Genomic DNA, 27,900 nt, shown 5'->3' with positions numbered 1-27,900 from the left:
ACTCTATATAGCAGTGGAGCGGTGCTGATGCAAGTTTGTAGTGTAGACCTGCCCTCAGTTCTGTATAGTGTCTAACATTTAAAAAAACAAAGTAATAATAGAAGTATCAGTGTTGTACATATTATAGACTCATAGACTCGTAGGTCAGAAGGGACCAATATGATCATCTAGTCTGACCTCCTGCACAAAGCAGGCCACAGAGCCCTACCCATCCACTTTTATAACAACCCCTAACACATGACTGAGTTATTGAAGTCCTCAAAATTGTGGTTTGAATACCTCAAGCTGCAGAGAATCCACCAGCAAGCGACCCATGCCCCACGCTGCAGAGGAAGGCGAAAAACCTCCAGGGCCCCTGCCAATCCGCCCTGGAGGAAAATTCCTTCCCGACCCCAAATATGGCGATCAGCTAAACCCTGAGCATGTGGGCAGGACTCACCAGCCAGCACCCAGGAAAGAATTCTCTGCAGTTGCTCAGATCCCGTCCCATCCAACATCCCCTCACAGACCATTGAGCAGACTTATCTGCTGATAATCCAAGATCAATTGCCCAAATTAAACTATCCCATCATATCATCCCCTCCATATACTTTAGGACCATATGTTAAAACTTACAGTTTGCATAGCCTTTCTCAGAAATCTCTTACATCTTTGGGGATTGAGATCTTCTTTCTCTGTGATCACTGTTCCATGATTAGTTCTTGAAAAAGGAACTCATCTGCTAAAAGATTCCTTGTCCTGAAAGGTGTTCAAATAGAAGACCTTTAAAAATTACATTATTCTCATTACCATATTGCTCTTTTTCCATTTTGTGTTTAACAACTTATCTCAAATCTGTAGAGCTGGAAACCAGTGCTTAGATCATCTGAAAGCTTGGAATGACCAATATTAGTTTCTAGCTCTGCAGGTTTTTGAGATCTCAGCTGGTAAAATGTTGGCATTGAAGTCTTCAGCAGTGGGTGAAGAAGCAGGATGATGATCGGGCTCTCCTGTCTCCATTCCCATGAGGAGTTGAAGTTAGAAACCACTTTTCCTATTTTTACTCCTAATTTTCAGTGGTTGAGTTCTGAGGCCCCTGTTCTGCAAGCTCAGTTCCAATCCCCCTGATTTGTTCACTGCCTTTCTGTGTCAGCGTTGCTGCTCTTGCCCATAATGTTCCTTCAGGGGATGCCCTTGGTATCTGAATGGAACTAATGTGCATCTGTTCCGTTTCATTTTGCTAGTCCTATTGAGCTATGTGAAAGGTTGAAAGTGTGACAGACGAGAAGCCAGGTGTGGCACAGTGCTGCTAAAGAGAAAGGAAAGACACTTTCTTTGTTCCTACCCTCACTTCAGCAGCAGAAGATGCTGCCTTTGTGCATACTTCTCCTGCTCTGCATGTCCCATCAATAGTAGTAAGCAAAACTGATCAGCTGGGGAAGCTGCAGGCAGGAATGACAGAGGTATGCTCTTCTTGTGGTCTTTTCCTGGATAGGGAATTTTAAAAAGTTTGTGGAAGGGAGGATGATTTCATATCATCTTGTAAAAGCCTGAACATAGCAAGATAGACTACAACATACTCAAATTCAAGATATTAAGGCTCTTTGGCTTTGAGTTGTGGAAAGAAAGAGTCTGTTTGATTAGTGGTTGCCATGTGTACTGGATCAAGTGACCTTTAAAGACCAGTAAGTTACCTGTTCTGCTGTCCTAGTCACTGTAACTTAATTTCTTTTAATGAAGTAATAAGAGTTCCTACCATCTTCTGGCTGAGTCCTACTGAGTACTCAACAATTTTAAATTAGAGTTACTGGTATGTTGCACAGCTGACTGACTATAGGGATTTAGAATTTCTAGAACTCTTACCTGTAAGCAGGTGCTTGAGTATGCTATGTTCTGGATGTAGAGTCCAGACACAATCTGGGTTAATCTGTTTCTTTGTCCTTTTAGTCTACAGTAGAGGCTTAGTATTAGAAAAAAGCCTTTTTAGTACATTGGACATATAAATAAAAATAATATAGTATTTATGTTTTAGCATCCTGAATCAGTGGGTTGTCCTTGATCTTTGAATCCTTGATACTCTGTCTAGGTACTTAAATGGGTCACAATCATTACACATGTATCCTCAAAACAACATGTGTGCTTTCCCCTTTCACAAGGACATGGAGAGATGCTAGAAAAGCCCTCCCCAAGGCAAATGCATACATTTTACAGGCTGTCTAAAAGATGGCACAAGTGCTGGGGTTTTTGCCCCATTATTGACTCTGCATTCATGTCTTCAACTAAGAAGTGTACCTGCCCCTTGGAAGAGTCAGTGGCTTTGAAGTACTTGTGTGTCTGAAATTTGGAAATTTACAGATTCCTCAGTGATGCCTCCCTGGTCTTGGTCACACAATCTTCTTTCCTTCCTTACCAATCACTTTGTGGATATGGGTGGGAGAGCCTTCTAGTAATGCTCTTGGAGGGAGGATTTTCAACAAAGCAGGAGCTCATTGCATCTCCCTTTTAATGGGGAAAAGTGATTTGGGGAAGCACTAGATCAAGCCTTCAGGATCTCAGTGTTGAAAATAAAGTAATTCCAGAGCCCAAGAGACCATATTTGTCTTCTCACACTAGAGACTGGTTGGCATAATGGAGATCTCCACCCAAGCCTTGGTATAGGCCAACATTCCAGAGATTGTACCTGACCAGAGCCCCTTGAGCCTGTCCCTCTCTCTCTGAAACAGACTTCAGCAGAATAGAGGTTCACTGAGTACTCTCTGATTTCTGCATGTTACTCTGTGGACTTTTGTACCTTTCTGCAATGTTACAAGTTTTTTCCCTGGCGATTGGCTCAATCTCCACAGAGTGTAGCGGTGGTGGAGTCACAGAGGAAACATCATATTCTTCCATATCTGGATGGCTGGCGGGTTAAGGTCTTTGCTCTGGTAGGAACAAGGGAAGCTGTCCAGGAATCAGCAAGTCTGTTGATGTGGCTGGGATTTATGATCAGATACAAAAGAGCAAAACCTGATCCCATGTCAGCAGCTGAGTTAATATGGTGGTAGGAATGGGTCTTCTATCACAGAAAAGAGTACAAACGGCAAGACAACTTAGCAGAGCAGATCAGAGCATCCTCCAGCATCTGAGCCAAGAAGATGTCTTCCTTAATTGATCTAGCTCTGTAGATCAGGAAGCATTTTGGTTCACAAGCTGCTCTTTCAGCGGTGACCAAAGCAGTGGAGTGGGGACTACATGTGAGGATTCAGCATCCCTTGGAGCTCCGGCAGCCCTTGCAGTTATGGGAGAGATGTAACTAAACTCGAAGTTGGAGGTCACTTCAGGACCTGTGATTTGGGGTAATGACTGATGCCAGCCTCAAGGGTTGGGGAACCACCTTGCAGTCCCATTCGTCCCACATGGGAGAGATCTCTGCATGTGAACTGGCTGGAGCTTAGAGCAGTGAGAGTAGTGTGTGCTGGTCTGTAAGGACCAGAGACAGGAGTAATCTGTGTTGCCTGGATTGCCAGAAGCAGGTTGGTGCCAGGAGCGGAAAGCTGTCTCAGGCTGTAGTTATTTTTGTATATTGGGCAGAACACAATTTGTTGTTCACTAAAGAGGTCCATGTGGCATGGTCATTCAACATTTAGTCTGAGCTGCCAGAAATTCCATCTGAGGGATTGGTTGCTTAGGACAGGGTTCTTTCCATCTAGTCTGCCCTCTTTGGGATGAGTGCCCTGTCAATGTCTTGTTAGCAACCACAAGTTTCCAAAACTATGCACCTGGATCAAGGAATCTTAAGCTTTTCTCCATAAATGGATCAGGCCTTCTGCTGTATCTTCCTTCCTCCTCCCTCTCATCTCAGTAAAGAGGCAGTTGTCCCAGAGTGAGAACTTAATCTTGTCCTCCACTTTCTTTGGTGGGTATTGTTTAATACCAGTGTTTTTGCTTTGAAGGAGATTTTTGCCTCACACTCAGCTGTCCAGTTAACTAGCAGAGTTCCTGTTTGAAATGATTATTGTGATGCAGCTGGGATTTTATTGTATTGTATTATGCCTAGAGTCCCGTACAGATTATTTTTAAATTTAAATATAAATAAATAATTGCTTTTGAACATGGTGAGGGCATTGAAGTTCTCTTTGCATAGGTCTAAAGATCTGTGCAAAGGGGAAATTCTTTTTATGGCTTCCAAAGGGGCTAGAAAAGATAACAAAGCCTCTAGGTCTTTAATGCATGTGAATACTCATTTTTCTATTAAGGAAACTTTAATTTGCAGATGGATTCCCTTGCTCTCTCCCTCTCTCCCCTTTGAGTGAAGGTTTATTTCATGAGGCACAGTCACTTCTTGGGCCAAGAGGAAGTTTGTGGATGAGCTCTGACAAGCAGCAATCTTGATTTTTGGTCCACGTGCTCACACACTAACCTTCACTCTGTAATGGTGAATCTGTGCGTGTGACCTTTGGATATAGTGCTGTGAGCTGCTCTCAGACATGAGGTATCCCAATCTCCCAGGTAGTGAGCTTGCATGGTACATCCCAATCCAAAATATGGGACCTCCCATCATAGAAATGAGGCTTTTGGTATTCTCTTGTAAACTCACTTTCTGCACAAAAGTACCACCAGTCTGGAAGCTCAGCCTAGTCTGAGTTCATTGGGTTATTGTCAGTTTTCATACTTCATTATACACCGCTACCTCGATATAATGCCACCCAATATAACACACATTTGGATATAACATGGTAAAGCAGTGCTCAGAGGGGTCTGTGCACTCCGATGGATCAAAGCAAGTTCAATGTAACATGGTTTCACCTATAACATGGTAAGATTTTTTGGCTCCCAAGGACAGTGTTATATCGAGGTCGAGGTGTATTAGTGTTAGATGATGAGTAAGCATTCAGCTGGAGAACAGAGGCAGCTACAGTGCTTGCAGGGGAGTGGAGGTGCCAAAGCTTCATCTCTGCTATCTATCACTAAGGGTACCTCTGTGCTACAAAATTAGGTCGATTTACTAGAAGTCAATCTTTTTAGAAATTGATTTGATACAGTCAATTGTGTCCCCACTAAGCACATTAAGTCGGCAGTGTGCGTCCACAGTACTGAGGCTAGCGTCGAGTTTCGGAACGTTTCACTGTGGTAGCTATCCCACAGTTCCCGCAGTCTTCGCCGCCCATTGGCATTCTGGGTTGCGCTCTCAATGCCTGATGGGGCAAAAACATGGTCACAGGTGGCTCTCGGTACATGTCGTCAGGCCCCCCTCCCTCCCTCCCGGAAAGCAACGGCAAAAAATTTTCTTGCCTTTTTTCCTGGGTTACCCGTGCAGACAACATACCATGGCAAGCATGGAGCCTGCTCAGCTCACTATCACTGTATGTCTCCTGGATGCTGCTGGCAGACGCGGTACTGCAGTGCTACACAGCAGCATCCCCTTGCCTTGCCAATGGCAGGCGGTGCAATACGACTGTTAACCGTCGTCCCATTGGTGCTCCTGGCTGACCTCGGTTAGGTTGGTCGGGGGTGCCTGAACAAAAATGGGAATGACTCCAGGTCATTCTCTTCTTTAAGTTTCGTCTAATGGAGATTCAGTCTGGAATATCATGCCAGTTGGAGGCTTCTGCCTCAGGCTGCTCTCCCAGTCGGCAGCACCACACGGTTGCACCTACCCCTTGCTCCCATGGCTCATGAAGCCTGGACTGTAGTAAGGGGCAGTCCGACTATAGGCTAAGCAAGTGCATAATGGTGGTAGAATGTGCCTTTGGACGTTTAAAAGCCCGCTGGCACAGCTTACTGACTCCGTTAGACCTCAGTGAAACCAATATTCCCATTGTTATTGCTGCTTGTTGTGTGCTCCACAATATCTATGAGAGTAAGGGAGAGACGTTTATGGCAGGGTGGGAGGTTGAGGCAAATTGCCTGGCCGCTGATTACACATAACAAGACACCAGGGCGGTTAGAAGAGCACAGCAGGGCACGCTGTGCATGAAAGAAGCTTTGAAAACCAGTTTTATGACTGGCCAGGTACGGTGTGAATATTCTGTTTGTTTCTCCTTGATGAAAACCTGCCCCGTTGGTTCACTCTACTTCCTTGTAAGCCAACTGCCCTCCCCTCCCCACTTTGATCTCCACCTGCAGCGGCAATAAAGTCATTGTTGTTTCAGATTCATGCGTTCTTTATTAATTCATCACACAAATGAGGGGATAACTGCCAAGGTAGCCCAGGAGGGGTGGGGGAGGAGGGAAGCACAGGGGTGGGTTAGTTGAGCTGCATGCCATTCTAGGGGGTGCCCCTACATCATAGAAGCGGCATGTCTGGGGCTCTGACCTGGAGCGGCCGTTTGCCTCTCTGGTTCTTTGGTAGGCTTCACGTGGCTTGCCTGAGCTCCTTAAGTTTCACGCGGCACTGTTGCTGGTCCCTGTTATAGCCTCTGTCCTTCATGCCCTTGGAGATTTTTTTTTGGATATTCCAGCATTTCGTCTTTTGGAATGGAGTTCTAATGGCACGGATTCGTCTCCCTGAACAGCGATCAGATCCAGCACCTCCCGTTTGCTCCATGCTGGAGCACTTTTGCGATTCTGGGACTCCATGGTCACCTGTGCTGATGAGCTCTGCATGGTCACCTGTGCTGATCAGCTCGCCACACTGGCCAAACAGAAAATGAAATTCAAAAGTTAGCGGGGCTTTTCCTGTCTACCTGGCTAGTGCATCTGAGTTGAGAGTGCTGTCCAGAGTGGTCACAGTGGAGCACTCTGGGATAGCTCCCGGAGGCCAATACCATTGAATTGCATCCACATTACCCCAAATTCGACCCAGCAAGGTCTATTTCAGTGCTAATCCCCTCAGGGAGGAGTACAGAAATCAATTTTAAGAGCCCTTTAAGTAAACAAAAATGGGTTCGTCATGTGGACGGGTGCAGGATTAAATCGATCTAACGCTGCTAAATTCTACCTAAACTCATAGTGTAGACCGGGGCTAAGAGAGTGAGGAGGAAAAGCCCTTTTCAGGTTGGACGGGCTGCCTACATACAGTGCCGAACAATTATTGTTTACTCTGGTGTGCAAGGCAGCTGTCTAGCTTATAGCATGCAGCCTCTGTGTGTAATTTGTGCAAAAATGGCCTTGGATCTTTAGTGAAAATTAAGAGCAAACAGGGCCTGGTTTTAAGTTTACATCCAAAACATCCACATACAGTTTACTGTGTGGAACTTCATTGTCTGCCTTGGGAAGCTAAAGGGTTGAGTTGACCCCATAAGAATTTTAAACTGGTCTACCAGGCAGTCTAGGAATTCCAGACTTGATGGTTAGACGACTAAGCCAACCTTGCCAGCAGATGACTTGTAGCTGTTTACTACAGTCTCGCAAAGGTGCATGAATGAATTAATCTATAATCAGATCTTCTGTTGCTCCTTGGAAGAAAAGGCTGACCTTGTAGTCCCAGGTAGAATTGTAATCCTCATAACAGGTAAGTGTGCAAGACTCTTCTAGCAGTTATTTGGCCTTACACAGCCTTTTATGCAGCTCAGCATCTAGTTTAAACCTTGACTAGCCCAGCAAAAGTGAAAAATGGAATGTGTTTCTTTGAGTGAAGACACACAAGCAGCAGAGCTTTGTTAGACGTGCACATTATATTAGATGGTCTCTGCAACTGTATCTTTCGCTTCAGTGTTTCTGTATTCTGGAATTATACCCCTGTACACGTTATACATCAGGCCTGTTATAGCTGGCTCACTTGCTACTTGGCTGCAAACTGTGAATTTGGATTGAAAAGTTTCATGCCTGGTTTGTTGGGGAGAAGTGGGAGGAGAGAGAACATTAACTTTGTAACTGCTGGAAGTGCTTTTGTGATGGTTGCATTACTATGGTATGCTACTGCTCTGTTAAAGGGGTAAGGAGTGAACTAAGCCTAGAGAGACTAACAATGTAAGAAGGGGAGGGGACAGAACAAAAATTAGGTGGACACATAGAGACTTTTCTCTCAGCTGCTCCATATCCCTGAGCACACATTGTAAGTGAGTGCTATCAAGGCTTTGATTTGACTTGACTTAGGCCTGGTCTACACTACAGCGTTAGGTTGACATCAGGCAGCTTACGTCCGCTTAACTCTGTAAGCATCTACACTAAAATGTAGCTCCTACCAATACAAGTAGCCCAGTACGTCAACTTAGTAACTCCACCTCCATGAGAGGCGTAGCACTTAAGTCAATGTAGTTAGGGCGCCACATTGTCCGTGTAGACGCTGTGTTACTTACATTGCCTGTTGGCTATCAGCTCAGCAAGGGGCTCACAGCTGGAGTCTCCTTCTTCTCCTCAGGAGGGGGACTCCAGCTGTCACTGCCGACATGGTTAAGTCAGCAGAAGCACACCACCGACAGAAGGAGCAAGGTGTGGATGTAAACCACCGCTTTAATTACTGCAGCGGCTATATGTTGACATAACATGTCGACTTAATTTTGTAGGGTAGACATGCCCTTATTATCACCATGTTGCTGTGAAATCCTAGATGGGGTTTCTATCAAAGGTACATGACCAAATTCTGCTGTTTTACTTGTTTAGATTCCAGCTATGCTATCTGTAAAATATTTTTTTTACAAAGCTAAAATGTTTCTAAACCCTAGGAGGGTAACAATAAATGAAATCATGGGGCAGATGCTGGAATCATTTGCAGAGGTCAGACTAAAAACAGGAGATAAAACCAGGAAAATCAACTCCGTTTCTCTTGGTTTTTTCCTTTCTGTTCTCCAGATGTCACTGTGGTCTGCTAGACTCAGTACCCTGTGAATTAGATTTTAATAATTTCCTCCTCCTCATTTCAGAGCTTATTGATCAGTATCAGAAGGCCCCTCACAATAGATATGGTAGGTTCCTGTTGAGGGATTCTCTTCTGAGAGAGGGTGCAAGCTTTACAGTACAACTTCAACGAATAAAAAAGTGAGATAGAAGAAAAATTGAAGGAGAAAAGAGGATCCAGGAAAAGCAGTAAGAAGTTGTACAGTTAGTCTGTACCTCCAAAGGCTTTCTTAAATACTAAGAACCTACGTGTGGACTCTTGATTCACCATTTGTTGTGCATATACTTGTTATGCATACATATATTGATGATCACTGTTTGTCATCTGGTTGGCTAATTAAGCACTCAGACTGAAGAGTTAGTATAACTTCACAACTTAGAATTTTTTTGGAAGCTGATTGAAGTGAGGCGTGAAGGTTGTTAGTTTATGGGTGTTTTTGTGTGTGTGTGTGTGCGGGGGGTGTTGAGCCCAGTTATATCTGCTGGAGGACCGCTTCTGTTAGGTTCCTTGCTAGGAGTGAATTGTTCATTAATTACACTGAAACTGGCAAGGCTATATATTTGCTTTGGAAAGACCCAGGTGTATTCCAGACTGCAGAGAAAAGAGAGTTTCGCTCTTTAGGATGTGGTGCTGGATTGGAGAGAGAGACTGAATGTGCTCGAACACACTCAGTGGTTGTATGAAGAATAAATAACTTCTCAGGAGTGACATTAACTGTCACCACCTAGAAGGCAGCAGTTGTTGAATATCCGGGCTAGAAAGGAAAGTTCATGCAATTAAAGTGAAGAATTTACAGAATTTGAAGCGGTCGGAGGGCAGAATAGTGACACAAATTTAGAGTGAATTAAGGAAACACCATTTGGATTAGGACAGGAGCATATGTCTTTTGAATGTGTTTTGCAGGAAGATCTTGAGGGAGCTGCATGTGAGTTGTTCATCATTGTCTTCTGATGTTCTGAGGAAACATTGGGGCCAATTTTTGACACTTAGCGACACTGGTGATCTGAAGTGACACCGGGGGCTGGGTAAAACTTACTGGAGAGGGATGTGGAATCAAAACTAAATTTACTGGCAAGTCTGCAGGTTTTTCTTTTTCTTCTGGATTTACTACTAACTTTATTTCAGTGTGTAAAATCTGAGAGAACCTGCTTTTGGTCCCTTCATGATTTAGAATGAAATTTCCTACCTCTCCCAAAGCTTCTTGAAACCTCTTCCCACAGGGCTGGCTAGCATCCTACCTGGGCTGCTGCTGCTGCAGGTTCACAGCTGACATACACTGAATGTGTAAAACTCATAGTAAGCACTTCAGTGGATAGCTGACAGCCTTTTAAGATTCACCGCCACAGTGAAAGAGATACTTGGACTTCTGTTGCCAGAAACTCCTCAACCATCTCCAGTCTGTGTTGTATGGAAACATGTCTTTGTTCAGAATCTACATGTGTTAACAATGTTCAAATTAGAAATGTACTTCAGTTGAAGAAATTATCAACTTCTACTTTCAGCCTGAATATTTGAATTTTAAAACAGGCTAGTATCTAAAAAAATGCAATTTTACTCTTTTACCTGAAAAAATTAATCCTGATTCCAAACACACATCCCCCCTCACAAAAAATTATCCAAGAAATAATTAAGTTAAATGGATGCCCAGAAACGTGCCTTACTTATGCTGTGCCTCCTGTTGATGAGCTCAACATCATATTCGTTAAGGGAGAATGATTAATCATTTGTTTGTTAATTGAACTGTTTTAGCAGGTTTTGTAGTGCTTCCCTGAGCATGAGTTCAGAATGAAGCGGCGATTGGATGAGCAGGAATCACCGGTGTACACGTCACAGCAGAGACGTATCACCAGCAGCACAGAAGCTTTCCAACACCAGCACCGTGTGCTTGCTCCAGCACCTCCTGTATATGAGGCGGTTTCGGAGGCCATGCAGTCTGCCACTGGAATTCAGTACTCTGTAACGCCCAGCTACCAGGTATGCTCACTTGTTACATAGTGTGAACCAGAGAATAATTCAGTCTCGTTGTGTGAACAGCAATGACCATACAATGCAAGATGCATGTTTAATAATCTATGGTGGGGTTCTACATGTGACAGCAATTATTATTTTGCCAACAATCGCCTCTTAATTTAAGACCCCAATTTAACAGTATATTTAAGCACGTGCCTGATTTTAAGCACTTGCTTTAAGTCCCGTGATTTTAGTGGCAACTAATCACAAGCTCAAAATTAGGTATGTGCTTAAGTACCTTGTTAAGGCCTAAATTGGGTACCCTCGTATCCTGATCTCTGAATTATCTCCTATTCAGAAATAGGCCAGTAAATGGGTTTTTTCCCCCTTTTAAGTCGGATAGTTTGTCCTGCAGCCAGTCAACCTTTTGCTGTGATCTTTTCAGCTCATAAACTCAGCAAGACTGGATTGGATCAATACTTGGATGGGAGCCTTCCAGGGAAAATCCAGGTGCAGCGGGAAGTGATACGGGTGATTGATTAGATGGCATTCTTCCTTTTGAGCTCCTGACTTTGTGCTTATTAAAGGAACATTGCCAATTTGAAAATCACGTCATCTGAAAAATTTGTACTTCTTAATCTAATAGCATGTAAGATTTCTATAAATGAAACACTAGAGAGAAATATTTGTCCTCTATTTTTCCCAGTATTTATTTAGCTTTTGCCAGCACTCTGTCATCCTTGCCTTGGTTTTGTTGCTGGTCAGTTGCACTTCCCATCTCGTGCACTGGCTTGGGGAGCAACTCATGTGCACAGGCTACCCCAGGCTCTTCAAAAGGATGTTCACTACTAACAGCAACAGCAGGCAGGCATGTACTCAGAGATGGGGATAGAGGTCTGGAGAGTTGGCCCAGGTAAGTTTGATGTTGCTCTCAGGCCTTCTTAAGAGTCTTCTAAATGTGAATGAGGGACCAAAAAACCTTGCTTGTTTTTGTTTTGTTTTGAAGCAGGTGCTCTATTAAAAAACTGGATTCTTTTGAATCAAATTTTTTAAAAAAACAAGCTAACTATTAAAGAATTTTTAAATTGAACTCTTTTTGCTTGTTTATGATGTATAAAGGAGGCTGAAAAGCGCATGTTCAAAAGAGTTTGTTCTGCTTGTCTTTCCGGATTTTTCTAAAGATAATCATCAAGTTTGGGTCTTCCCACGTTTCTGCTGGAGGATCTCTGGGGGGTCCAGAGGATATTAATTGAGAGTTCTAACACCTAAGTTGAAGAACTGTGGTGTTGAATCTTTAACAAGGGTTTTCTGTATCCAAAATGTTTGTCATTGTGCCATTAAATAGGTGGCAATAGTCAAGCTCTGGATTTGTTTCTATATCATAGAATCAGAGTTTAAGGGCAGAAGGGACCACCAGATCATCTAGTCTGACCTTCTGTATCTGACAGACCGTCAGCCCTACCCAGCGCATCCACGCTAAACACAACAACTGAAATGAGACCAACGTTATTGCAGCCCACAGGAGACTAGACGTTGTGAGCCATGGACAGAGAATAGGAGGGACCTAGGTGCACCGATGCCTGTGGGCCCCTAAGATGGCAGGGAAATGCTTAAGTGAGAGAGACCCAGAAAATACTGGCAAGTGACCCATGCTTACACGCTGCAGAGGAAGGTGAAAACCCCCACAAGGTCACTGCCATTCTGACCTGGGAGAAAATTCCTTCCTGACCCCACATTCAGTGATCAGATGGACCTTGAGCATGTGAACGAGAATCAGCCAGCCAAGTAGCTGAGAGAATGCTTAGTGCCACCTTTGGAGCCCTGGCCACCCCCTAAATGTCCCATCTCCAGCCATGACCATCTCTGATATGTCAAAGGAACGAGATGATAAAACCTGCCAGAATACATGTGGGGAAGAGAATCCTTCCTGTCCCCTGCCAGTGGCTGGCTGAAACCCTGAAGTGTGAGCTTTTTAGAAATGTAAAACATAAACCAAATGTTAGCCTTGGGACTGTTGAGCCTTACCCCCTACCATCAAAAGTAACCCCGATCATACAATTGCACTGATAAATTTGTCCAAATCAGCCTGAAAATCTCTTCGCCTTTTCTACTTCTGCTCTGGGCTCTTGTGGTGGTGTCACGTCACTAGTCCTCCAGTCACCAGAGAGCTTTCCAGGTTGGACAAGACCTGAATTTCTATCATAAACGCAGAGAGGGTTCCCACCTTTTGTGCTTCTGAAAAAAATCTTCAAGGCCTTTGTAAATCAGAGAAAATGAAAGAAAGCAGCCATTTTTTTTTTTTCCTTTTTGCAGGTCATGGTTAAAGAGCCCAAAATGCTTTAATGAATAAGTCTGTTAGTCTTGGTGCTATGGTGAAAGTACAGACTTGGTGACATTCTGCCAATTCAAAATTGTAGTTTTGTATTTTTTTCATCCAGAGATATTGAAGCATTTATTTATAAATAGCTACAGTGCACAGCTACCCAAGGAATTGGGTAAAGGTGGTTATACCCATTTTACAGATAGTCATCAGATGAAATTCGTGCAGCATCTGTGCATTCAGGAATGGATAGGATTCGAGGTTGCTTTTAAACTAGCTTCACAATAAGCAATAGTTGTTTCACCACAGAAGTGGATGCATTTCAGTACTGTGAGAGTTGCGCCCTGATGAAAGGCGCAATGTAAGTCCATGTCCTCATTGAAGCATGAATTGTTAGTGTACACAGTTTTTTCCAGTGGGGAATTTCCAAGAACAGAAAAAGCCCTAACCCCCAGCTGCTTTCTTATCTTCCTTCCCCAGGTGTCGGCTGTGCCACAGAGCTCAGGCAGTCATGGTCCTGCTATAGCGACCGTCCATAGCGGACATCATCACACCACACCAGTGCAGCCTCATGGAAGCCAGGTGGTGCAAAGTCATGCTCACCCGACCCCTCCAGCAGCACCAGTGCAGGGGCAGCAGCAGTTCCAGAGGCTTAAGGTAACACCAAGCTCCAATTTATCATTCTGTAAAATGGGTGTTTTGAAGGGCAACATCTGCTTAGTTGGTGGTGGTTTCATCTGCACAGGTGTCTGATCTAACTGGATGAGATATCTCAGGTAATAGTTGCTGATTTTGTAATAATGTTTTTGTAATGAAGGTGGTTAGACTAGGTTTATGGATGACTTGGTGAATGATGGAACTTGGCCTTTGGCATGGTGTTCAGAACAAACCCAAGGAGTCTGGCATTAGCATTATGCGTAGGTAATACAGAGTCTCATGTAGTCTGTGCTCTACCAATGTTCATCAGCAAAACCCCTGACGTCTGTGACCTGGTAAACTCTGTGGTGAGCTTCGGTTTGTGTAGCAGCCTAAATGAATGGAAAAATCACATTTTATTGAATGTCAAAAGTAAGTATTGAAGTACTGTATATTCATTCAATAAAATCTTTAAAGCTATCGACTTCTGTTTGTGTTGTGCTGCTGCAGAGCAGGCAGCAGTTTCTGAGACCTGTGCCAGAAGTTTGGGGGTAATCTGGGGCCCTTGGTGATGCATATGTAATACCAGCCTCCCAAAAGAGCCAGCTGGACTGCCTGTTAAAAGCTTTCCTGATGAGCCACAGAAGCCTGGAATTCATGACTTGAAAGCTGGCCCTATACACTGTTAATATTTCAATATGAAGAAGGGGATTTAGACTGTGTAAGCCAAAGACTCCCTCTCCTGCCTCCGTTAATGCATTTTCTTTTCAAATGCTGTAGCAAAATCATGAAATCTGGAATTCTAATCAACAGGTTTGGGGAGGAAAGAAGTGGGGCCAAGGGGCTTTAATGCAGAGCCCATGTGTGAAAAGGTTAAGCTACCACAGCATCTAGAAGCTTTTCTGAATGTGTTGCTTTGCATGGGTGGGTGTGGAGGAGATGCTTGGGAGTGAGCAAGGCTCTGTTCTTACACTGTTTGCAATAATTTCCCTTAAACATCCCCCCCCCCCCCCAATAACACATTGAAGTGTTTAAATTCAGATCAGCTGTAGTAAGAACACATGTATATGATTCTATGTCTATTTCTTACTCCTCTCTTTTGGAAAACATATTGAAGTGTCTTTCGTTGCTCCCACATTTTAAAACAGTAAACACAGCAACAGAGTGCTTACTTTCCAGGGGATCTACTTTCCCATATTCTGCGATGGGATTCTGCTCCTTTTGAAATCAGCGGCAAAACATCTGATGGTTCAGGATCAGACTTGAGATGAATATGGGTTAAAAACTTTTAATTAGCTTTTTAATTAACTTCAGTATTTCACATACAATAGAACAGGAACAAGTCCAGTGGCAGTTTCAGATATTATTCCAGAAGGCTTCTATTGCATGTAGAGCTTTCATACCTCCAGACAATCTGGTAATAAGCAAAGTGGGGGATGAATGGCTCTTACAGTATATTCATTTGTAGCCTGACTTTCAGACATAAGAAGCAGCCAGAATTCTCACTGAGGGCTGTGGTTGCTCAAACAGCACCTCCTGAAAATCAGACATATGGGCATGGACCCTTCATAAATAGAAACTAAGTTTCCACATGGTCTTCTTGCTGTTTGAGGTACATCAGAGTTAACATCCACAGTTAGCATTTTTCAAATCCTTATGAGCCAAATTGAAATGTCTGGCTCTTCTTTAAAAAAAAACAAAAAAAAAACGTGCAAGTATGTACCTGGCAGGACTAATACATGGAATTTCCCCTACAGTCTCCCACCGGGTTTATTTTTAGACTTCAATAATAATTTCCACAAAAAATGTAGGAAAAATAATGCATGTCCTGCTCTTAGTTTTTACTAACAATCACCCCAGCCAGTGATGAAATGGTTACTTTGAAGTGTGTTCACTGGGACTATTTCTGCTGATGCATACATTGCATCATCACAGAAAAATACCAAGATCTTTCCAGTGTGAGCCCAGCAATAGAATGTGACTGTGTCAAATGGTCAGGGAGCACTGATTATAAACTAGCCAATGTTATGATCCGGCTGCTACCTGATTACCTACTCTTAGTGGTTTACTGTAGGCAGGTGCCTTTTCAAATGTGTGTTCATGCGCAAGAGTGGGCACCCACTTTTCTCTAAGGTATATTTTTAGCTCCTTTATTTTGCTCACAGGTGGAGGATGCGCTGTCTTATCTTGACCAGGTGAAGCTGCAGTTTGGTAGTCAGCCTCAGGTCTACAATGATTTCCTGGATATAATGAAGGAATTTAAGTCTCAAAGGTAACAACTTATGTTCTGCTTTCCTCATATTAGAGTGTGCGTGTGCACACGCATGTGTGTGTGGGAGATGCGAGCAAGAGATGTTTAGCACTTTCCACTTTGGAGATTATCCATCTCTTGATAATCTCTAGAGTTCTTTTCCTCCTGTTTGTTCCATCCATGCCGCTGGTTGGAAAGTCCTGGGAAGTGGAGCGTTGATCAGTATTTTCCATTCTAGAGCCCAAGCGGATCCTTTCATTTGTGCCAGATCTCTCTCTGCTTAGAGAGTTGGAGTTCACAGGTTCAGTTCTTACAGCTGATTCATTTGGTTGTCTGCTTGCCAGTAGCTGCAGAGCGGTCAGACTTGTGACCAAATCACATTGAGTTAGTGATATATGGACAAATAAAATTGTTCTTACGTTACAGCCAAGTTAAATAATACATGAATAATAATCAGTTTTGTCTGGTTTCCTGGCTTTGTTGCAGGCTAATGATGGCTAGATAAAAATTTGAGTGGAAAGTAAAGTTCTGTTGTGTGGAGTTCCTGATTTGCCAGTGAGAACCCTTTGCAAGATCTCTGACCTTTCTATCTTCTTGTTTCTTTTTAGTATTGACACTCCAGGGGTGATCAGCCGCGTGTCTCAGCTCTTCAAAGGTCACCCTGACTTGATCATGGGCTTCAATACCTTCTTGCCACCTGGCTACAAAATTGAGGTGCAGACTAATGATATGGTGAATGTGACAACACCAGGGCAGGTTCACCAGATCCCCACTCATGGCCTCCAGCCACAGCCACAGCCACAGCCTCAGCATCAATCCCAGCCTTCAGCACAGTCAACCCCAACCCCAGCACAGCCTGCACCACAGCCACCACCTGCCAAAATCAGCAAGGTGAGAGACTTTGGATCCCACAGCCAGAGTGAAACACCTAGTCCCTCTTTAGAAATGGTAGGGAACTAAAGATTGCAAAAGGCTTAACATTTCGTCAAAGGAAATGTAAAAACTGAAATATCTGTAAAATCACTTCTGCAACTTTTTCACATCCATGAAAACTACAGTAAACATGTACCCGTTTGGCTCCGCAGCAGCAGCTGTGAGTGTGCATGTGAATGATGGTCTCCATGAGTGATCATCCTATCTCTGGAGAGCGGTCATATTGCCTGGTGATATGATATGAGTGTAAAAACAATCACTCAACTGCCAGCACAATGAAAAGGACCACATGTGAATATAAATGTTTCAACAGAATTGTTCAGGAAATTACCTACTTTGGAGACGTCTTAGGATGTAAAGTAAATTTTAGATGGAATCTGAAGTGATGGATTTGGTCCAAAACTTCAGAAACTCCTTTTTTTAATTTAATTTTGGAGCAGGCAAATTCAGGTATGAGGTGGTGACTCCATTTTTGTTACTGTAGCATCTCAAAACCCTAGTTTGTGCTCCTTGCCTAAATAGTCTCTGGCTCCAGCTTAGTTTCCTTTCTTAAAAGCTTTTACTTTAAAAAAAGAAAAGAAAAAACTCACTAATTAGTTTGGAAATATTGCTTTGATTGAAAAATGAACTTGCTATCCAAAATTATTTTAATAAATTATTTCAAACCTTTCCATTGGAGACTACTAAAGGAGATGCAAGCCAATGTTATGCACTTTATTTGGGGGAAGAAAGATACCCAGAGTCTCTAACAAAATGTGGTAGAGACCACTATCCGAGGATGGTCTGTTAGGCCCAGAATAAGTGCCTTTTTGAGTTAGCTTAGTTGCACTTGATATGGAGCCCTGATAAAGCATTAGATAAGCATTGAACAGTGAGGACTTCTTGATATTCCCCTACATTCTTTTTGTTTTCTGCTAAGAAACAGAAACCTTGATGGAAGGGTTGTCAGCTGTATGAAACTCTCATGTAGAATTTTCCATGTTATTTGCGGTGTTGTAGCTGTGTTGGTCCCCAGATATCAGAGAAACAAGGTGGATGAAATAATATCTTTTATTGGACCAACTTCTGCTTATGGAAGGGACAAGCTTTTCAGCTTCACAGAACTCTCTCATATGACCCAAGGAAGAGAACTCTGTGAAGCTTGAAAGCTTGTCCCTTCCACCAACAGAAAGTGGTCCAGTAAAAGATATTACCTCACTCACCTTTGTATCTGTCATGTAGAATTTTAACAGTTGGTAATAAACCACTGGAACAATTTGCCTAGAGACATGGTGGATTCTTCTTCTCTTGAAGTCTTTTTAATCAAGTTTGGGTGTCTTTCTAAACACGCATTCTAGCTCAACCAGAAATTATGGACTTAATGCCGGAATCACTGGTGAAATCCTATGTCCTGTGTTATGCTGGAAGCCAGACTAGATGACCATAACCTTCCCTTTCTCCAACACTGATAGCATGCAGCAGGATTCTCTGACAATTAATAGACACTCAGAGTGATGAACTAATGGTAGTTCTCTTCTGCCTTTATATAAAAATGACACATCCAAAATACATGGGTTGGTTGCAAAGTCAAGCATTCAAAAGTTAGGAAGTCTCAGATTTCAAATCCCTGCTCCAAAGCATGGAAGCCCTAGAGCATCTCAATGAAATTGTTATAGGCATTTGTTTTAGCATGGGCAAAACATGCTTTTCCTTGATCTCCTCAGAACTAGCTGAACTGTTTATGCTGAAACTTTAGCCTGAGGCAGATGCCAGGCATAAGAAACTTGAGCTTGAAGAGTTAGTTTGGCAAAGTTATAAGCAACTGAAAACAAGGTGCTATAATGGGAGGTTTAGGGCAGCCTTAGTCTCCAAAATATAGCTTTGATGCATATTGGAAGGCAGTGGAGCGTGAAGTATTTTCAGTTGCATTGAAAATTACCAGCTCCAAGTTGGCACTAGACCCTTCTGTGATTTTGTTGAGCCTCCCACTAAAGGGTAGCAACCAAATCTTAAAATCCTAAATTGATTTTCATATTTGTTAGTGTCAGTTTTGTGACTTCTAACTGAATATTGGAAAAGGAAAGTATCTTCAGATGCAATTGCCTGGCTTTATGGAGTACAGGATACCTTCCTAATGGAGACAATAACTAGCCACCATGGAGCAATCTACGTCTGTGCAGTTTAGTTCCTGTTAATTTGAAATATGAAGAGACAAAAATGGCTCAGCTAAAATCGAGTTGCTCTGTAATATCAATATATGCTTCCTCACTACTTGAAAGGTGAGATCTTTCTCTGGTTTACCAAGTATGCTTTGTATCAGCTCTTTAGATGATTGTCACATCCTTTGTTTTTAGTTATATGTGTTTATTCAGTACATCCATTAATATTCAGAATCAGTTTTTGAAAATAAAAATAAAATTCCATCCAGGATCAACCATTAGGAAATTTTCTTGTGTGGATGAGCTGCTTATGGTTAAGATAGACAACGTTCACTTAGTTTTAGTGTTAGTCCCTTTCCTCTTCCATTTCCACCAGTGTAAAAAAAAAAAAATTTGCTGTAACACTCCCAGCTGTGGAGTTAAGTACACCAAGAAATGAGCATGCCACAAATCCCAGTGCTAAAACATATGGGTGAGGCTGTTTCACTGGGCATTAGTATCATCAGGGTATGTCCAGCCTACTCAGCCTCTCCATTGGTCAAATCAAAATACCTTGGGTAGACTGAGAGCTTCCATCTCACAGAAGTACCCTGTGCATGATGCTTTGCTGTTGGCATCAGTTGTGGGAACATCTCCTCCCCTGCCCCCCACCGGGTTATTGTGTGCGACTGATTTTGTTGAGTTGTAATACTACTTGTTCTCTTCCTAAGATTTGATCTGAATGAAATAAACTACTGCAACACAAATCTGAGACAAAACTAAGTGTCCCTTTTCTTCTCAGCCATCACAATTGCAGGCACATACGCCAGCCAGCCAGCAGACTCCCCCAATTCCTCCATATGCATCACCACGCTCTCCACCTGTGCAGCCTCATACACCTGTGACAATCTCTCTTGGAACCACACCGTCCCTGCAGAACAATCAGCCGGTTGAGTTTAATCATGCCATCAACTATGTCAACAAGATCAAGAATCGGTTCCAGGGACAGCCAGACATCTATAAGGCCTTCCTGGAGATCCTCCACACGTATCAGGTTTGTGGAACACTGTATACATGCACTACCCATGCAGGTGCTTTTAAGTATGTATAAAAGTGTGCGTCATGTCTTACCGTAGAAAATTAACTTACACCTGTACTGTATATTTGAAGGGGCTACGCAGAAGATTGACATACTTGGGGATTTCAAGTAGTAAACATTTAGCTTCGGGTGGGGCAGGGGGGAACTTGTGAATTTCAAACCAGTTTAACTTTGCATGAGTTAACAGTGCCAAATCAGCATTTGCCTTTAGCTACAATTATCTGAAATAGTGAGCAGTATTTCTAAACACATACGTTGTATGAACCTGGGACATAGAAGGGTGATGCATATAATGCATCTACATTCAGTAATGTGAAGGAGAGAGAACAAGCTAGGCAGCATCGGTACCCTGTCAGTTGATGATTGCCCCCTGAGCATTTGGAATGACTCTTTGTTTTCAGAGGAGCTGCCAGCCACCATCCTCAATTTTTCTTTCGGTTGCGATTTTCCAGTTAGCAATACAGGAGCAACAAACATAAACTCAGCTCAGGGATGAATGTTTTGAGTTGCATTAAGTATTGCTCCCTAGAGGAAGAAAAGCAGAAACGAGGGAAAGCAGCTGTAATGGTTCTTGTTTCCTTTGCTCTCACACATCCCTGTTCCTGTGACAGAAAGAGCAGCGGAATGCCAAGGAGGCAGGTGGTAACTACACACCAGCTTTGACAGAGCAGGAGGTGTATGCACAGGTGGCACGCCTCTTCAAGAACCAGGAGGATTTACTCTCTGAGTTTGGGCAGTTCCTGCCAGATGCTAACAGCTCTGTGGTGAGTTCAACCCTGCTAATTAGTTGGTAGAAAGCTGGCTATGCAAGAAAACTGAGTTCAGAAAAGTGCACTGCTTTCCTATTTGCTAAGTGTATTTTCAAACAGTCTTTCATTGCACATGTGGAAAAGAGGGCAAGGAATACAGCCTCTGACAAATCTTTAAATGTGACTCCTGTGCCTCAAAGACCTGTTCTAGGACTATAATCACTGCTGTAAAATACACTGGTCAGCTAGAGATAAGGTGATGGGGTTTCACATGCACCTTTGCCCCAGCACCAGAAGCTCACATCACTAATAGTCTTGTGGATTTTTTTTTAAATAAGTTGTTAAGCAAGACAACTGCAGAGAAAGTGGAGTCGGTGAGAAATGACCATGGTGGAACAGTCAAGAAACCCCAGCTCAACAACAAGCAACAAAGACCCAACCAAAATGGCTGTCAAATCAGACGGCACTCAGGAACTGGAGGAACCCCACCAGTGAAGGTAAGAACATGCATAGTTCACAGCTTTTCTCCAGGAAGTAATGGTAATGAGTAAAAATTGAGGGTACAGAATAGAATGCACTTTACGTACTTGTTTGTATTGAGGCTCGCGGTCCATGTTATGACTAGATTGAGGGTGAAGAAGACCTGCCCAGGCTTCTGGTTAGACCCTTTAAGTGCAGGATTTAGTAGTATCCATACAAAGAGGGCTAGAGACTTAGATGCAGCATATGTGAGCGTGGCAGTAGTTACCAGTGGAGAGAGAGGAACAGTGCTAGGTTTCTTCTCCTATGTTGCTAGAGAATACACAGTGATATGTTTATTGATTATATTGTTTTATTTAATGAAGCAGCATTTGGAGGGAGTAGATAGGGAGAAGCCTCAGTAAATTTGGCTAAGTGACAGGTTGTCTAAAAAGCTTGCAATGCTATTCTCAAGGCATTTGGGGGAAGTAAAAGAGGGGACTAGTTACCGTGCATCACAGGGGTTGCATTAAATCAAAACTCAGTGCAGGTACATTGGGCTCTTGTCTGTTCTTCCCATGATAAAGGTGATTTGAGAGTTCTGATGAGTCTATGCTCTGTTAGCCAAACCAGAGTTTCTGGGTGGATAAGGCTTTGCAATGAAACAGAAATGGCAAAGTGGGCTAGTGTTTGGGTATTGAGGTTGTAAGGGTCAAGTTGGCCTCTCTTCTCCCTGTGCTGATAGTCTTATCCAGTGATCCCAGACCTCTGCATTTTTCTTTGTAAAGGAAAGGAACAGCATCCATCTCTCTAGTAATTTAATCTCACTTGCCTCCAGAATGACGGAGCAAATAATAATAATGGTCAGCTTCCAGCAATCCTCTGAGAATAAGATGTGCATCTGTGGGAGGGAGGGATCCTTGAAGACCCTGGGAACAAACAAAAGAAGAGAGCAAAGAAATGCAGAAACTATGGGGAAGTGCAGGATTGGAGTGAGACAGATTCTGGCAGAAATCAAAAGGAGTTTGTCTTTGTTGTTGTTAAGTACAGAACTAATATATTGAGTTATATTCTGTTCAATGACTGTTGTAAGTGACTTGATGATTAAACATTATTTGAAGTTTTGCTGCTAGTGAAAAACAAAGCCCCCCCTCCATCAAATAGGAATGTGGGGAAAACAATTATTCCAAGTTCAGGGGAAACAAAGAGGGGAGCAAAGTGAATATTTTAATTTTGAGATACCCGTAGAAACTCAAATATAATTCTGCTCCTAAAAACTTGATGTTGACTGCTCTATTTGAAAGTGTGATTCTATAGTACATTCTCGCTATAACAAACCTGTTGGGATCCAAGCCTTTTGTTCATTAGCCAGGGGTTTGTTATAGCAAAAAGACAATCAAAACAAATGGGGGGCTGGGGCTCCAGGCTTTCAGTCCCAAGTGGTGGGGCTGAGACTCTGGATTTCAGACCCAGTAGAGGGGAGGTGAGGTAGGAGCCCACTGCTTAGTTTCTGCCCTTGGGCTCAACATATGAGGCTGGATAAAAATTGTGCAGGCATATGCAAAATGTTTTTGTTTTGTTTTTAAATACAGTACGATATTGTACTGCACTTGGGCTCCAAGAACCAGGTTCGTGATAGCCAAAGGTTCGTAATAATGAAGGGTATTATAGCAACGGGGTACTGTACATGGGGTGTCAGGGAAGTTGAAACACATGCCCTGGCATGATAGATGTGACTGCATATTTTAATCTCTTTTTTGTGGTTTTACTTTTGCTTTTTGCAGAAGAAACCAAAGCTGCTTGGTTTAAAGGACCAGTCATTGGCAGAAGCCAGCAAACATGGGGTGGGGACAGAATCTCTATTCTTTGAGAAGGTGAGTAATGAAATTCTGAATAGACAGTTTTGCGCATCTGATTCATGCTTAGAGCAAATTGGTTTTCCAGTGTGAGTATACACAGTGAAGTCTGGTGGTGTTCCAGAATGACACTTCTGTCATCTTTTAACTATGTGTGCCATCAGCTGGTCTTTACATCTGATATATATTAATTTTTAAAAATTCTGTGCATGTTCCTGCCCCTAAAGTCCATCTCTGGCTCTTCAGCCGTCTTTGATCCACAGCTTTGTCGCCTCTGGGAAGGTAGTGTTGGCAGCAGAGCATAACTGTTGAGGGTTGTGGCTGCCAACTCTCATGGAAGACAAAAATCTGCAAGAAAAGGCGTCTTTGTTCATGGTTCACATTTATCTCCTGTCACTCCAAGCCCCCTATGCTACTGGTGACATGACTGGCCTACCTTGTTGTGTTGATACTGCCACTCTTTCCATTCCCTTCCCCTGTCCAACTGCATGAAATATGGGAACTTTGCTTAAATGAGTCAGTTGCATTGTAAGCTACATTTTCCTGAGTGGTAACATACCATGTTGTGCAGTTGTTACCTATTTCTTGCCACATCTCCTGGCCACACAGACTAGACTGAGGCAGGTAGGCAGTATAAGATGTCTCCAAGTAGCCCCTTGTCCTCTTCCCTGATGTGTCCACAATTTTCCCTCTTTTCCATTGGATGGAGCAGAGCATGTAACCCCAGGTAAATGATCATTTTAACTGTATATCCATGTGGTAGTGACACCATCCTGGCCCCTGGGACATGGCCCAGTTTTCAGCCCAGGTAATGATAACCAAAAGCCTATATGTGGCTTGGAAAATACTGAGGTGTTAACTTGAGTAAATGTAGAAATCCTTGCAATACAATCTGAATCACAACGATGAATAACCTGATGATGCTACTGCTCTATTTGATGTGTAGATGCAAATCGTTCTTATGTAAGAAGGTAATAGTGTTCTAAAGAAGCTGATCCAGCTGTGTCTGACTGAGAAGAGGAGGGTTACAAACACCACTTTGTGGTGATAATGCAAGCTGAAAAGTCAGTTGTGACTATTGTAGCATGGATTATTGTTTGTTAGGCTACACTGAATTGTTCTGTTGCTTGGACTTGCAGTTTGCCCTAGTGGATAGAGGATTACCTGTGTGTCGCGTCTGGTTCTAGAACCAGAACAGCAAACAGCTGTTGTAGTCCCTGCTTGCAGTGTTCTATGACCCAGTTTTGACTGAGACTCTTCTCAGTGGTCCAATATTTTACTCTTTTCCTTATGGGTGGATACAAACATCTTAATTGCTTACCTCTTTGGGGTGCAGGAGGGTGTCCACTAGGAGAATGGCATCTTTGGATCAGTCGTCATTCTTGCCTCATGGTCTGTGCAAGTGAGAACCAGAGACCCAGTTTAACACTTATGTTCTGTTCTGTTCTAAAGAGGTTCTTATACCTTACCTGTTCCCAGTAGTAGTGCATGGGCAGGGGAAATGTATTTAAATGCAATTGCATAAAACTCTCAAGTCTGAAAGAGAGTGTCTTTCTGATTCTGGCTGTGTGAGTAACCTCATCTGTTCAGGATAACACTTGAGAGCACACTACTGAGTCTAAGTTGCACTCATTCTTAACTCTGTATTGACTGTTTTCTTCCTCCCATATATACGGAAGGTCCGCAAGGCTCTGCGTAGCACGGAGGCATATGAAAATTTTCTTCGCTGCCTGGTTATTTTTAATCAGGAGGTGATCTCCCGGGCTGAGCTTGTGCAGCTGGTTTCTCCATTCTTGGGGTAAGTGGAGGATGGGCAAATCCATTTCTGTGTGTGGTCAGTGCTTGGAGGTGGGTGATGGTAAGGGATCTAGTCTGTTTTTGTTCGGGTTCTGGGAAGGAAATGCTAACTTGCATGGCTATTTAAAAAAAGAGAACATTCAATTGGTTCTGTTGCCCAGCACTCCAAAGCTTCAATAGTTTGACTGGACATCTGATTTCCTGAGCTACCTGCAGCACAAAGGGTGTGCATCAGAGATGGAACATTAGTGTTGACTAGTTTATCTGTGTGCCCTGCTGCTTGCTTAATTCTTTTCACAAAATAACTGGTAGGGAGTTGCCCTTACAGCAGTGAGCTAATACCAGTTCACCTCTGAGATCCAAATGTGTCACCTCTAAGGTTCCTGTCTTCTCCAGCCCTGCCTGAACACTTTGTATTATGAATGTAGGTTGCAAGGTGCCACATGCTATTAGCAGGCTTATAAGATAAAAGGAACACTAATTGTACTTCAAGATCCTTTATAAGTATTTTATAAATTCAAAGTGCATTAGATTTTAGATTCTTCTCCTTGGCTGTCCTTCATTGAAGCAAAAGAACAGTCATTCTTATTCTGTTTCTTCTTGCACATTGTCACCTGATTTGATGACTGCCATTTTCCCTTTCTGGTGAAATTCCTGGAAGATGCAGCTTTGTGGCTTCCTAGAGACTCCAAAGAATGAAATGGCAGCTGAGAGGAGTGCAGAAGTGGGGCTGTTATTACTTGCCCTTTTTTCTCTTCTTCAGATGATCAAACAATGGTGTCCTAGCAGCCTCTTGCTTTGCAATTTGTGAAATATTTCCCCCAGTAAATATAGTAATTTTGTCGTAACTTTATGATAAAGAACATACCCATCTATTCAGTCCCCAGTCTTGTTATCAATGGTTCACAATCAAGCTGCAAGAGATATCGAGAGGGGTCCCAAAGATATCAGTCCTGGGTCCGGTTCTATTCAGTATCTTCATAAATGATTTTGAAAATGGCAGAGAGTGTGCACTTATAAAGTTTGTGGAAGATACCAACTGGGAGGGGTTGCGAGCTTTTTTGAGGACAGGATTAGACTTCAAAATGATCTTGACAAACTGAAGAAGTGGTTAGAAATAAACAGGATGAAATTTAATAAAGACAAATGCAAAGTACTACACTTTGGAAGAAATAATCAATTGCACAAATATAAAATGGGAAAGGACTGCTGAGGAAGGAGTGCTCTCTGAGTATGCTTTTCCAACCAGTTGTGCACCCACCTTTTACTAGGTTCATCTAAGCTGTGTTTCCCTAGTGTGTTTATGAGAAGGTCATGTGTGACAGTATCAAAAGCTTTACTAAAGTCAAGATGCATCACATCTACTGCTTCCTCCGCTTCCACAAGGCTTGTTACTTAATATCCTTCTTTGACAGGGTATGTTTGACATGATTTGTTCTTGACATATCCCATGCTGACTGTTACTTATTACCTTCTTTTCTTCTAGATACTTACAAATTGATTGTTTGATTTGCTCCATTATCTTGCTGGGGACAGACGTTAAGATGACTAAGTATTCTAGGAAGTATTTCATCAGGCCCTGGTCACTTGAAGACCTCTAACTTGTTTAAGTAATTCTAAACTTTTCTTTTCCTATTTTAGCCTCAGATCCTAGCCCATTTATACTGATGTTCATTGTGTTAGTTGTCCAAGCACTGCCAACTTTTTCGGTGATAACTAAAATGAAAAAGGCATTTAACACTTTGGCCATTGCTGTGTTTTCTGTTAGTGTATTTCCCTCCTCATTAATGGGCCTGTCCTTGGTCTTCCTCTTGCTTCTAATGCATTTTGTAAAATGTTTTCTAGTTACTCTTCATGCCTCTCACTAGTTTAATCTTGTTTTGTGCCTCGGCCTTTCTAATTTTGTCCCTATGTACTTGTGTTTTTTTTTTTTTTTTTTTATGTTTATCCTTTGTAATCTGACTTAGTTTTCACTTTCTGCGTGCTTTGTTTTGAGTTTCAGTATGTTGAAGATCTCCTGGTTAAGCCAGGGTGGTCTCTTACCATCTATCCATCCATCCTTTCCTATGCATCGATATAGTTTGCTCTTGTACCCTTATAAGATCTCTTTAAAAAAAACTGTCAGTTCTCCTGAACTCCCTGAGACTTGTTTCCAACAGAATCTTACCTACTAATGCTGTGAGTTTTCTAAAGTCTGCCTGATTGAAGTCTATTGTCATAAACTCTTGTTTCATTATCACTTGCATACAAGCTGCATTCCACCTTCAAATTCTCAATCAGTTCCTCTCTTATACTCAAATCTAGAGTAGTCTGTCCTTTAGTCACTTTCTTCACCATCTGTAATAAAAAGGTGTCTCCAGTGCATTCCAAGAACTTGCTGGATAATCTGTGCCCTGCTTCATTATTTTCTCAACAGATGGTTGGGTAGTTGAAGTCCTCCATCACTACCAAGTCTTGTGTTTTGGATAATTTTATTAGCTGTTTTTTTCTTTTTAAAAAAAAGGGCTTATCCATCTATTCTTCCTGGTTTGATGGTCTATAGTGGACACCTGCCATGACATCACCCTTGTTTTTCTTACCCCTTTTATCCTTACCCAGAGACTTTGAACAGGTTTGCCTCCCACTTCTATCTCATCCTCAGTGCAAGTGCATACATCTTTAATATACAAGGCAAGGCGTTCTCTGTTTTTTTCCCCTGCTTGTCCTTTCTGAACAAGCTTATCTTTCTATACGAATGGTCCAGTCATGTGAATTATCCCACCAAGGTTCTGTGATGCCAGTTATGTCGTAACTGTGATTATTCACTAGTATTTCTAGTTCTTCCTGTATTGGTTTTAGATTCTAATAAAGTCTTCAGAGAGTAAGATTATTTTCACAAGCAGAATTCTCTTCAGTTACCAACATCTATCTGCTTGCATGTCAGCTTGTATTTTCTAAATCTTCCACCTAATCATGCAACACCAACTGAAGCTTTGGTTGTGTGAGGCTCACTCTTC

General features: G+C 42.5%; 1 protein-coding gene across 3 annotated transcripts in view; it reads left to right on the top strand.

Moving 5' to 3' along the window:
- Positions 1–27,900, top strand: part of SIN3A (SIN3 transcription regulator family member A) — a 55,996-nt gene that overhangs the window by 7,677 nt on the left and 20,419 nt on the right. For 2 of the 3 annotated variants that reach the window (XM_032799752.2, XM_032799750.2), the window contains exons 2-10: positions 10,487–10,711; positions 13,488–13,664; positions 15,809–15,915; positions 16,503–16,785; positions 19,747–19,998; positions 20,655–20,807; positions 21,131–21,289; positions 23,036–23,125; positions 24,787–24,905. In XM_032799752.2, coding sequence (XP_032655643.1) covers positions 10,523–10,711; positions 13,488–13,664; positions 15,809–15,915; positions 16,503–16,785; positions 19,747–19,998; positions 20,655–20,807; positions 21,131–21,289; positions 23,036–23,125; positions 24,787–24,905 — 1,529 coding nt within the window. In that variant the 5' untranslated portion in view covers positions 10,487–10,522. The remainder of the gene's footprint in view (positions 1–10,486; positions 10,712–13,487; positions 13,665–15,808; positions 15,916–16,502; positions 16,786–19,746; positions 19,999–20,654; positions 20,808–21,130; positions 21,290–23,035; positions 23,126–24,786; positions 24,906–27,900) is intronic. The other variant, XM_032799751.2, reaches the window with a different exon arrangement.

This window comes from Chelonoidis abingdonii, chromosome 9, assembly GCF_003597395.2.
Source record: "Chelonoidis abingdonii isolate Lonesome George chromosome 9, CheloAbing_2.0, whole genome shotgun sequence".
Lineage (NCBI taxonomy): Eukaryota > Metazoa > Chordata > Testudines > Testudinidae > Chelonoidis > Chelonoidis abingdonii.
The sequence above is the reverse complement of the archived record's forward strand: the minus strand, read 5'-3'. Positions and strand labels throughout refer to the sequence as shown.